Source organism: Bufo bufo, chromosome 10 (genome assembly GCF_905171765.1).
Source record: "Bufo bufo chromosome 10, aBufBuf1.1, whole genome shotgun sequence".
In the NCBI taxonomy this organism is placed as follows: domain Eukaryota; kingdom Metazoa; phylum Chordata; class Amphibia; order Anura; family Bufonidae; genus Bufo; species Bufo bufo.
Genome location: NC_053398.1, coordinates 120,320,232 through 120,333,571, shown reverse-complemented (window position 1 = coordinate 120,333,571; position 13,340 = coordinate 120,320,232). Strand labels below are relative to the sequence as shown.

The window sequence follows — 13,340 nt, the reverse complement described above, 5'->3', positions numbered from 1 at the left end:
ATTTTGTTACTTTGTATCAACTGTTTAAATATGTAACAACTGGAGATAAATACACGGTTTATGTGCGGCATCGCTTGGACTCGCCGCCCGGCTGGTGATATCATTGCTACGCGTCTTGTTTTATTGCGGGACTATGGATGGACCAAGGTAATGTTTAATTATAGGATATTGTTGTAATGCTAATTTACGAGATGTTTACCGGGATTTATATTACGCAGCATTTCATGCCGGCTATTTTATATTATTCTCTCCCAGCTGCTGCCTAGGACTGCAAAAGGAAGGGCAAGCTGCCCGGGAACATCAGTGGTCCTGTGCTTAGTGCCTTATGTCGGATATGGGGGGGGGGGGACTGAATTTCTCGCTGTGAAAAAAGAGCGAAAAAAAAATTGGAGAAATAAAAAAAAAAAAAAAATACCAAAAATGCCCAGATGTGGTCACAGAGTAATAAAAACGGAGTGTTCGCCTTGAGTGCAGCTGACATTTATCAGCCTGTTTGCGGGGGCGCGTCCCTTCTCTGCCTAATACAAAACATAATTTGTCACTTTGTAAATGCATTCCGGCCTAAATCCCTGCCAGCCCCTGTTAGCGCGTGAGGGATTAATGCGCTGCACACGTCATGTCTGCGCCGGGCTCATGATCATGGACTGTAGACTCCTGAGACTTGGGGGTATATATATATATTTTAGGGGCTGGTTACTGATTAATGGTTGGGTTTATAATGCGCACAAATGTAGCAGAGCTGAGCTTGTCACTTGAAGGGGTATTCTAACTTTAGGCTGAGTTCATACGGGCGTTGCGGGAAAAGGTGCGGGTGCGTTGCGGGAACATGCGTGATTTTTCCGCGCGAGTGCAAAACATTGTAATGCGTTTTGCACGTGCGTGAGGAAAATCGTGCATGTTTGGTACCCAAAGCCGAACTTCTTCACAGAAGTTCGGGCTTGGGATCGGTGTTCTGTAGATTGTATTATTTTCCCTTATAACATGGTTATAAGGGAAAATAATAGCATTCTGAATACAGAATGCATAGTACAATAGCGCTGGAGGGGTTAAAAAATTTTTATAAAATAATTTAACTCGCCTTAATCCACTTGCTCGCGCAGCCCGGCTTCTCTTCTGTCTTCATCTTTGCTGTGTGCAGGAAAAGGACCTGTGGTGACGTCACTCCGGTCATCACATGGTCCGTCACATGATCTTTTACCATGTTGATGGATCATGTGATGGACCATGTGATGACCGGAGTGACGTCACCACAGGTCCTTTTCCTGCACACAGCTAAGATGAAGACAGAAGAGAAGCCGGGCTGCGCGAGCAAGTGGATTAAGGTGAGTTAAATTATTTTATAAATTTTTTTAACCCCTCCAGCGCTATTGTACTATGCATTCTGTATTCAGAATGCTATTATTTTCCCTTATAACCATGTTATAAGGGAAAATAATAATGATCTGGTCTCCATCCCGATCGTCTCTTGGCAACCGTGCACTTGCTTGCGGATGCTTGCGATTGTCACGCAGCCCCATTCACTTCTATGGGGCCTGCATTGCGTGGAAAACGCTGAATATAGAACATGCTGCGATTTTCACGCAACGCACAAGTGATGCTTGAAAATCACCGCTCATGTGCACAGCCCCATAGAAATGAATGGGTCCAGATTCAGTGCGGGTGCAATACGTTCACCTCCCGCATTGCACCCGCGCGGAATACTCGCCCGTGTGAACTCAGCCTTAATGTGTGTTTTAAATTGCGCCCAACCCGGGGGCTACCCTGCCTGGCTCCTCCAATGTCTTCATTGCACTGCCAGTTAAAACCAGATGGTAACACATATCCCTTTTTTTCCCCCGAATCCGATTTTATTTCCTATTTACAGATTTTTTTAAATTCTATTTCCTGACCATGATTATGGGGGCGGCCATCTTGCCTGCATTTACAAAGCAATTTACAGCAGCCCCACGGTCCATAGACACAATGGTCAGGAGGGGACCTCACTGACTTCTATGGGAGCAGATAAGCCGTGATATCACCTAGTGAATGGTGGATCCTGTCTTATCTGTCATTCTAATCCTGCCTGTCCTGATATCACCTCTGTGTATAGATAAGCATTTTATTTGCGGACCCATTGACTTCCGCAGGTCGGTGGTCCACGTTTTGCAGACCTATTCTATCTTTTTGCGGACAGGACATGGATGGTCCTTGTGCTTTCCGCATGTCCGTTCCACACAGCGATAGAACTTGTCCAGTACTTGTCTGCAAAATGCGGACCTGTTGAAATCAATGAGCCCCCAAAAATGCGGATGCCACATAGACTGCATCTGTATTTCGCAGATCCGCAATTTGTGGACCACGAAACAGATATGTCTGTGTGCTTGACTCCAAATGGCGTTAGTAGAATTCTGTTCGGCCGAGGTGGGGCAGGAACACGCAGCATTATAAGTAACGATAACGCCGTGAGTTCGCCACAGGAGCAGCGTTTAGTCCTGGAGTGTTTTTCACAGAACGAATGCGCAAGCGTGAAATTGACCGCATGCACGCAGCCGGACTACAGATTGTAGGCACCTATAGTGCGACACTTGCAGAAATCTATGTGCCCACACTGTACCTCGGTATTCCCTTCAATACCATATGGCGGCACTCTCGTGGATTCATACGGTATCCAGGAATAGTCAAACTACTGTGGCATATTCATATCTGATCAGAGGGGGTCCGACACCCGAGACCCCTGCCGATCAGCGGCGCTGCGGCACGTTCATCAGTCACGTGGCCTTGGCGCGGCTCAGCTCATTGAAGTGAATGGGGCTCAGCACGATACCGAACACATCCGCTATACAATGTACGGCGCTAGGCGTGGTAAGCAGAGAAAAGGCTGCGGTGCTCGCCAGTGCCTTCTCAAACAGCTGATCGGCGGGGGTCCCGGGTGTCGGACCCCCACCAAGGAGTATATAAGTCATGGAAAACCCTTTTGAAGCATTATTAAGACAATATGCCGGTACTGTGCAGTGTCAGCATATGGCGGCACATCGAGTTCTAAAGGCCTGCAACATTGATCTGTAGGGACTCCCTGTGCACACGAGGTCTATTGTGTGTGTGTGTATAATATATATACCGTAACGAGTGCGTGTACATTAAATTATGTTTTAACCCTTTCTGCCATCTTTCTAGTTAAACAGCTTTATTGTTTGAGTGCGGTTATAAATATTTTTGCCTAAGCAGCCTGCTATTCAGATGCATGCATATATGTCTTCTCAGGCCGGGGTTATTGACTAGATGAGGGGGGCCTCCGCCGACTTGCGTGCTCGAAAGCACCTTTTAAAGGCGCCTATTACTTTACCTGCGCTAGGAAAAATGCCAATGCGTTTTATTAAGAGGCTCGGCCGGCGTAGAAATCGAAGGTTGTCAAACGTAATGGCGAGTGCGGAAGTACACTTTGTCATATAAATTTACCTGGAGTCATGTATTATTTATTTATTTTGTCTATTTTATGTGCCATTATAATAAGTATTACGGCAGCGAAAGCTTTTATGCCCCGGCTCATTGTAGCTCTCCTCATTTCGTGCAATCTTTCAGGCAAATGTATCCACGCTTTATCTGGGTTTAACGCGAGTCATATTTTACATTGGAAAGGAGGATTTGCAGAGAAAATTACTGTAACGCGGCGGCTGAGACATAACGGCTCCGTCCCGTGTTATCACCAGATGCAAGGAGTGGCGCCATATGTCAGCACGGCTTTCTAATGCCCTTTCTGTACGGGATGTTTGGGGGGATAGCACGTCACCTGCCGGGGTCTTAAAGCTGCCATGTGCATCACTCTTTGTACTGGACATTTTGTAAACTAGAGGCAGCCAGATATGCAGGTAGGTAGATAGATAAACTGCCAGATAGGTAGGTAGACAGCCAGATAGGTAGGGAGGTAGACAGCCAGATTTGTAGGTAGGTAGACAGCCAGATAGGTAGGGAGGTAGACGGCCAGATAGGTAGGGAGGTAGACAGCCAGATAGGTAGGGAGGTAGACAGCCAGCCAGATAGGTAGAGAGGTAGACAGCCAGCCAGATAGGTAGGGAGGTAGACAGCCAGCCAGATAGGTAGGGAGGTAGACAGCCAAATAGGTAGGGAGGTAGACAGCCAGATAGGTAGGGAGGTAGACAGCCAGATAGGTAGGGAGGTAGACAGCCAGATAGGTAGGGAGGTAGACAGCCAGATAGGTAGGGAGGTAGACAGCCAGATAGGTAGGGAGGTAGACAGCCAGCCAGATAGGTAGGGAGGTAGACAGCCAGCCAGATAGGTAGGGAGGTAGACAGCCAGATTTGTAGGTAGGTAGACAGCCAGATAGGTAGGGAGGTAGACGGCCAGATAGGTAGGAAGGTAGACAGCCAGATAGGTAGGGAGGTAGACAGCCAGCCAGATAGGTAGAGAGGTAGACAGCCAGCCAGATAGGTAGGGAGGTAGACAGCCAGATTTGTAGGTAGGTAGACAGCCAGATAGGTAGGGAGGTAGACGGCCAGATAGGTAGGGAGGTAGACAGCCAGATAGGTAGGGAGGTAGACAGCCAGCCAGATAGGTAGAGAGGTAGACAGCCAGCCAGATAGGTAGGGAGGTAGACAGCCAGCCAGATAGGTAGGGAGGTAGACAGCCAAATAGGTAGGGAGGTAGACAGCCAGATAGGTAGGGAGGTAGACAGCCAGATAGGTAGGGAGGTAGACAGCCAGATAGGTAGGGAGGTAGACAGCCAGATAGGTAGGGAGGTAGACAGCCAGATAGGTAGGGAGGTAGACAGCCAGATAGGTAGAAAACAAAAAGAAAACAGCACAATACAATACAGGGAAAAAGCAACAAGGGTGCAGACTTCAGACTAGATATAGATGGATCACTCAATTCAGGTGTTTTTCTTTCAGTTCCAATGACACTAATGTATAAAATCCACCACTAGCCACGTAGTCTGCCTTTACCACAGGTGTATAAAATCCACCACGAGCTATGCAGTTTGCCTTTACCACAGGTGTATAAAATCCACCACTAGCAATGCAGTCTGCCTTTACCACAGGTGTATAAAATCCACCATTAGTCACGCAGTCTGCCTTTAACACAGGTCTGTAAAATCCACCACTAGCCATGCAGTCTGCCTTTACCACATGTGTGTAAAATCCACGACTAGCCACATAGTCTGCCTTAACCACAAGTGTATAAAATCCACCACTAGCCATGCAGTGTGCCTTTACTACAGGTGTATGCAGTCCACCACTAGCCACGCTGTCTGCCATTACCACAGGTGTATAAAATCCACCACTAGCTATGCAGTTTGCCTTTACCACAGGTGTATATAATCCACCACTAGCAAATCAGTCTGCCTTTACCACAAGTGTATAAAATCCACCACTAGCTATGCATTCTGCCTTTAACACAGATCTGTAAAATGCACCATTAGCCACGCAGTCTGCCTTTGCCACAGGTGTATAAAGTCCAGCACTAGCCATGCATTCTGCCTATACAGATATTTGTGGAAGGGCTTATTCTGTAGAGCTCACTGAATTCCAGCATGGTCCTTTAATAGGACGCCGACACTGCTGCAAGTCAGTTCATGAAGTTTCTTCCCTCTTAGATATTCCACCATCAGCTGTAAATGGTATTATTGTGCGGTGTAAGGAACCGCAGCCACCGAGCTACAAAGTGGAGACAACAAAAAGTTACAGATTGGGGTCACTGAGCGCTAGAGTACATAAAAGTCAAAGGTGCTCTGTCGACTAATAAGTCCAAACCTCCTCTGCCATCAACATCAGCGCCAAAAGTTCTACAGGAGCTTCATGGCATTAGATAGATGGATAAGATAAATGATAGATAGATATGAGATAGATAGATATCTGAGGATAGGTAGATAAATACAGTAGGTAGATACGATTAGATAGATAAATGATAGATATTAGATAGAAGGTAGAGAAATAAATATGAGAGATGCAATAGATATGGAAGAGATGAGATGTCTATTACATTTCTGGGCCCATGTACTATAGATATTCTGTGTATAGATGGCCGCAGAGCTAATTACGGGGAGGTGTGGATATGGCTCCGTCAGGTCCTGTATCACATGCAGACTCCAGCGTTTGTGGCTGAGATTTCGGCTTTGTTTGTGATCCCCAGAACGTGGACCTCACAGGCCGTCAGTCAGGAACTGGTTAATCCATTCTTCTGCTCAGTGATGGATTGTGCTATGTGACGGAGTGAAGGATCCTTGGCGCTGTCGCTTTCTAATTCATGGCCTTTAATAAACCCGTTAGACACCTATGCACTGTGCTTGGCGCTCTGCAGGGCTGCATCGCTACCTCTGGCAGTCAGCGCTCGGCCCTCGTTCACTTGAGTGATTTACACCCACCGTGGGCATTTTATATTAAGCACGCGGATATATTCCACAGCACATTAAGTGTTATGTGATATCTTCATCCAACTTTACTGTTATTTATCATGAACTTTTTTTTTTTTGCATTGCAGCACAAAGCGAAGATAGAAGTCATGTGCCTGGACCTCGCCTCCCTCCGCAGTGTGCAAAGCTTTGCTGATGCCTTCAGGAGCAAAAACCTGTAAGTAGACAGTGATGCGTCTAGGAACTGAGGTGCCTGTGCCCCAGTATTATAGCATGAACCAGTTGTAGACATGGAAATATTTTCCATTTAATCCAATCTCGGTTTATGGGAATACGGTTATCCTGACAGTCTCCGTATATTTTATGGATCAAACCATTTATTCTCATCAGAGCTTCTGGAATCTGGACAAAATATGGCTGGGGTCCAATACTGTCTATCATAGTGTCCCAGCACCATAAAACACCAGGTTGTGATTTCTAGAAGGTGCTCCTGGCTAGGGCTCTGGACAGAATCACTCTCCTTCACCTTCTGGCAGCTGACAAAATATTCCCGTCTTACTTGCCCTGCAGAAGCAGTCTTCTCAGCTCTACTGCCATGCCACTGCAGAGACTCTGCTCCTTCCGTACCAGCAGGGCAGGCGGCTACTTCTATTGGACAGAGGGATCACTATGTAGATGTGGGGAGGGTGACTGAGCACATGTGATCACCAGCGCTCAGTTTAAAGGGGTCATCCCATGATTAATGTAAAAGATGGAAATCATATAGTACATGACAGTCTCTTTGTAACAAAGCTAGAACCAGCCCTGTACCTCACATGGATCCAGACATCTCCCCATTCATTGCTCTGCTAGATTTATATCCAGCTAACAGCTCAAGGGGAGTGTCTTTTCTGCTGTAGATAAGGGGGCATGTCCTTTCTGCTGCAGCTTTCCCCCTATCACAGCTCAGGGTGTGTGTCCTTTCTGCTGCAGATCTCTCCCTATCACAGCTCAGGGGGCGTGTCCTTTCTGCTGCAGCTCTCCCCCTATCACAGCTCAGGGTGTGTGTCCTTTCTGCTGCAGATCTCTCCCTATCACAGCTCAGGGTGTGCGTCCTTCGTGCTGCAGATCTCTCCCTATCACAGCTCAGGGTGTGTGTCCTTTCTGCTGCAGATCTCTCCCTATCACAGTTTAGGGGGCGTGTCCTTTCTGCTTCGGCTCTATCTCTATCACAGCTCAGTAGGCAATTATAGGATGAAACTTAGCATGCGCGGCCTTCTTAGTGAACGGGACAGAGAAATAAGAAAATATATATTAAACAGCAGGCGGCGCTATACAGATACATTTTATTGGATAACTCACTGTCTATACCAAACTTTTTATTACATTAAATTACAAAATTATTCAGATCCAGGTGCCGGTTTGAAAACTGTCGAATATTTTTCATGAGGCAACCCCTTCACTAGATGGACGTGCGCACTGTTATACACTTCAACCACCAGGTGGCACCATACAGTGGGAGAACTTCATAACTCTTCACTTAATCAGTTTTTAACAATGTGTAAACAGCAAATATCCTTCATTTCTACGATATGTACAAAGAATCTGTTACTTTATGGTGGGACAACCTCATGAGGACAATCCTAGTAGCATTGGGGAGTGAATCCACTCCTCTCTCCTGGTTATGACGTGAGACCTGGATGCCGTATCTCATAGATGGCCGACATTGGGAATCCTTGGTGACCACCTAGATGTGTAGAGGAAACAGCAGCCTGGAAGGCCGGGGGTGGGGTAGTCCTATGTATGAATGATTCATGTCTGGGGTTTTGTTGCTTTATGATAAAAAAAAAATAATATGGTTCCCCTCTTCTCCTCCTGTGTCCAGCAGCACGCTCACATCTTGGAATGGTGGTTTTTATTTTCTTGGCGTCCTGCATCTCGCGGCCCTCGCCTCTGCTTGGGAGCGTTCACCTGACAATCCATCTGTCAATAAACACTACATTGTCTTTTGTTTCTGCTTTAATTCTTGCTGTTTTATGTTGGCGAGGAGCCAGACCACACACGCTGTACGCGCTCCAGACGCTGCTGAGGGGGGGGGAGTCTGCATCGTACTCAGAGTACTTTGTGTTACCGTACAGGCAGAGTATGGCGCTTACACTGCGCGTATCAGCGCAGATGTGGACTGTAGACTGGGAGCCATGCACCAGAGTAGACCGTGATCTCCACATCTTCTTCATCAGTGGGACACTCATTATGATTATTAATATTTTATATTGTAAATATTGCTGCAAGACAATAGTGTGATGTGTAGATAGATATGTCGGGTAGAGGCAGACTGGCAGGGGTGGTCAGATATTGATAAGAGAGATAAGTGAGACCTAAGTAATGGGTATGGAGATGTAAAAGACGTGCAATAGACAGACATGGGAGACAGGATAGAGAGAAATATTATAGAGAGATTTTAGACAGAGATATGAGATGTAGAGAGATAGATTGGAGATAAATATTACAGATGGAGAGATAGAGATAAATATAATAGCTGATAGATATATACATAGATAGATAATAGCTGATAGATAGATAGAATATACACTGCTCAAAAAATAAAGGGAACACTTAAACAACACAATGTAACTCCAAGTCAATCACACTTCTGTGAAATCAAACTGTCCACTTAGGAAGCAACACTGAGTGACAATCAATTTCACATGCTGTTGTGCAAATGGGATAGACAACAGGTGGAAATTATAGGCAATTAGCAAGGAGTGGTTCTGCAGGTGGTGACCACAGACCACTTCTCAGTTCCTATGCTTCCTGGCTGATGTTTTGGTCACTTTTGAATGCTGGCAGTGCTTTCACTCTAGTGGTAGCATGAGATGGAGTCTACAACCCACACAAGTGGCTCAGGTAGTGCAGCTTATCCAGGATGGCACATCAATGCGAGCTGTGGCAAGAAGGTTTGCTGTGTCTGTCAGCGTAGTGTCCAGAGCATGGAGGCGCTACCAGGAGACAGGCCAGTACATCAGGAGACGTGGAGGAGGCCGTAGGAGGGCAACAACCCTGCAGCAGGACCGCTACCTCTGCCTTTGTGCAAGGAGGAACAGGAGGAGCACTGCCAGAACCCTGCAAAATGACCTCCAGCAGGCCACAAATGTGCATGTGTCTGCTCAAACGGTCAGAAACAGACTCCATGAGGGTGATATGAGGGCCCGACGTCCACAGGTGGGGGTTGTGCTTACAGCCCAACACCGTGCAGGACGTTTGGCATTTGCCAGAGAACACCAAGATTGGCAAATTCGCCATTGGCGCCCTGTGCTCTTCACAGATGAAAGCAGGTTCACACTGAGCACATGTGACAGACGTGACAGAGTCTGGAGACGCCGTGGAGAACGTTCTGCTGCCTGCAACATCCTCCAGCATGACCGGTTTGGCATTGGGTCAGTAATGGTGTGGGGTGGCATTTCTTTGGAGGGCCGCACAGCCCTCCATGTGCTCGCCAGAGGTAGCCTGAATGCCATTAGGTACCGAGATGAGATCCTCAGACCCCTTGTGAGACCATATGCTGGTGCGGTTGGCCCTGGGTTCCTCCTAATGCAAGACAATGCTAGACCTCATGTGGCTGGAGTGTGTCAGCAGTTCCTGCAAGACGAAGGCATTAATGCTATGGACTGGCCCACCCGTTCCCCAGACCTGAATCCAATTGAGCACATCTGGGACATCATGTCTCGCTCTATCCACCAACGTCACGTTGCACCACAGACTGTCCAGGAGTTGGCAGATGCTTTAGTCCAGGTCTGGGAGGAGATCCCTCAGGAGACCGTCCGCCACCTCATCAGGAGCATGCACAGGCGTTGTAGGGAGGTCATACAGGCACGTGGAGGCCACACACACTACTGAGCCTCATTTTGACTTGTTTTAAGGACATTACATCAAAGTTGGATCAGCCTGTAGTGTGTTTTTCCACTTTAATTTTGAGTGTGACTCCAAATCCAGACCTCCATGGGTTGAAAAATTTGATTTCCATTTTTTTTATTTTTGTGTGATTTTGTTGTCAGCAAATTCAACTATGTAAAGAGCAAAGTATTTCAGAAGAATATTTAATTAACTCTGATCTAGGATGTGTTATTTTTGTGTTCCCTTTATTTTTTTTGAGCAGTGTAGATAGATAGATATGAGATAGATAGATAATTAGATAGCTGATAGATAGATAAACGGAAAATGCAAATGTGATCGCACACTGCATCCAGCACTCTGCCCTCCATGCTGGATGAGACATTGGTTTATATTTTGGCCAAAGCATAGTAAGCCACTCACCGCGTCAAGGCTGTCTCATGAGTGGTCCCTAACTCTTGTTCCTACCTGTTCATGGGCCATGACAGCCACATAAAATCCAGGGAATGCAGGTCAGCATGCAAGCCAAGTACACTTTGCTTGTAACCCCGTCCGGTGCCATTACAGCTTTCATCGGATCCAGAGATGCAAGTACCAACATGCATGCTGAACCCACCATATACTTCTCCTGGAGCCAGATGGCTGTCATGGCCCATGAACAGGTAGGAACAAGAGTTAGGGACCACTCATGAGACAGCCTTGACGCGGTGAGTGGCTTACTATGCTTTGGCCAAAATATAAACCAATGTCTCATCCAGCATGGAGGGCAGAGTGCTGGATGCAGTGTGCGATCACATTTGCATTTTCCGTTTGTGTATGTATTTCGCCATAGTGATGTGCACCTACAGGCAGGTTGTGCGGACTCAACCCCCTATATTATTTTCTTGATAGATAGATAGATAGATAATAGATAGATAGATAGATAGATAGATACAGTGAGGAACAGAAGTATTTGAACACCCTGCGATTTTGCAAGTTCTCCCAAGTAGAAATCATGGAGGGGTCTTAAATTCATATTGTAGGTGCGTTCCCACTCAGAGACAGAATAAAAAAAAAAATTCAGGAAATCACTTTGTATGATTTTTAAAGAATGTATTTGTCTTGCACTGCAGAACATAGGTATTTGAACACCTGAGAAAATCAGTGTTAGGGTCCATTCACACGTCTGTAATATAGGTCCGCATTCGTTCCGCAATTTGCAGACCCATTCACTTTCAATGGGGCTGGAACGGATGCGAATCTGCATTTTCGGGATCCGCAATTCCGTTCCTGAAAAAAATAAAAACATGTCCTATTCTTGTCCGCAATTGCGGACCAGAAAAGGCATTTTCTATTATAATGTCTGTAATGTGCGGTCCGCAAATTGCGGATCACACATTACAGGTGTCCGTGTTTTGCGGATCCGCAAAACATTTACGGACATGTGAATGGACCCTTAATCTTTGGTCCAGAAGCCTTTGTTTGCAATTACAGAGGTCAAACGTTTCGTGTAGTTCTTGACCAGGTTTGCACAGACTGCAGCAGGGATTTTGGCCCACTGTAGGTAGATAGAAGACAAATAGGAGATCGATAGATACAGGAGATATCAGAGCAGTAGAGAGATATTAGATAGAGAGGTAGTAGACATTTCATACATAGGTATAAGATCTGTCCGGTTTATCCTCTCCTGCATAACGTAAAGCGGACGGATCCGTTTTGCAGCCCATAGACTTCTATTATGACGGAATGAATAATGCCTCTAAAGACATTCCGTCATGGAATTGTTATGGTCCAATTCAGTAAATACCACAACCCGCACACAAACTTCAAAATATGAAATCCGCTCATCCCTATTGTTCACATATTCCGCTAATGAGTTGTCAGTAATTGGATAACGAGTCCACCGAGCCTGTGATGTGTCGCCCCCTGTGTGTTGCCTTTGTATTTTCCCGGAGCCTGGTAGATATAATTATCCATGTAAACCTTATTTATATGGTAGCTGTGCGCCATCTCCCCCTCCCTCCGCTCTGTAATCCCAGCCGCATTCAGGCCACTTATTTCCTTCTTTTCTTCCCATTTTCTCTCTCCCTGAGTCGCGGTGTGTACGGAAGCATGCAGCAGTTAGGGGACTTTGTGAACTCCATTACAGCGCTGTATTTCTCTAGGGAATCAGAAGAACAGCCTGTCATTGGGAAAAAGTAACGTACTAATACATGTAATGCTTTTGTCAAAATGATTTGACCATGGTCTTTAAAAGCAGTCGTCTGTAACCCTTGGGCAATTTCATATTTTTCTAATCATTTCACCATCGGTTTACAGGCTTGGCGTGCGGCAGTAAATCACACCCGGCCTTACCCGTAATTAGCTGGCAGGTTTTTCGACGTGTAATTGTGTTGTTTACATGTACGTTTACAGTTTTCCATTCCACGTACGTACTTGGAGCCACAGTTATCAGATAGTGATTTATTGGCAGTAAGTGAATAGGAAATTGGCTATTATTTTAGATGTAACGGAACATTGTGGGAATAGGATAGCAGTTTGTAAAATCCACAAAAGGAATTATAATAATTATATTATAAAATTATTAGGCAAAAAAGTTTTAGATTCTTAAAGGGGTTGTGCAAGAATGTAAAGGAAAGTTGACTTGCCTGCTTCCACGCTCCTTCTTCTCTAGGCCTGGGCTGCTCTGCTGGGCTTCCCCGCTCCTTCTTCTCCAGGCCTGGGCTGCTCTGCTGGGCTTTCCCGCTCCTTCTTCTCCAGGCCTGGGCTGCTCTGCTGGGCTTCCCCGCTCCTTCTTCTCCAGGCCTGGGCTGCTCTGCTGGGCTTCCCCGCTCCTTCTTCTCCAGGCCTGGGCTGCTCTGCTGGGCTTCCCCGCTCCTTCTTCTCCAGGCCTGGGCTGCTCTGCTGGGCTTCCCCGCTCCTTCTTCTCCAGGCCTGGGCTGCTCTGCTGGGCTTCCCCGCTCCTTCTTCTCCAGGCCTGGGCTGCTCTGCTGGGCTTCCCCGCTCCTTCTTCTCCAGGCCTGGGCTGCTCTGCTGGGCTTCCCCGCTCCTTCTTCTACAGGCCTGGGCTGCTCTGCTGGGCTTCCCCGCTCCTTCTTCTCCAGGCCTGGGCTGCTCTGCTGGGCTTCCCCGCTACTTCTTCTCCAGG

The 13,340-nt window shown here is 46.7% G+C and overlaps 1 protein-coding gene across 1 annotated transcript in view; it reads left to right on the top strand.

The window, feature by feature from the left end:
• WWOX (WW domain containing oxidoreductase) overlaps positions 1-13,340 on the top strand; it is an 874,649-nt gene that overhangs the window by 190,454 nt on the left and 670,855 nt on the right. Inside the window, exon 7 of the mRNA XM_040410064.1 lies at positions 6,472-6,560. Within this exon, the coding sequence (XP_040265998.1) occupies positions 6,472-6,560 (89 nt within the window). The remainder of the gene's footprint in view (positions 1-6,471; positions 6,561-13,340) is intronic.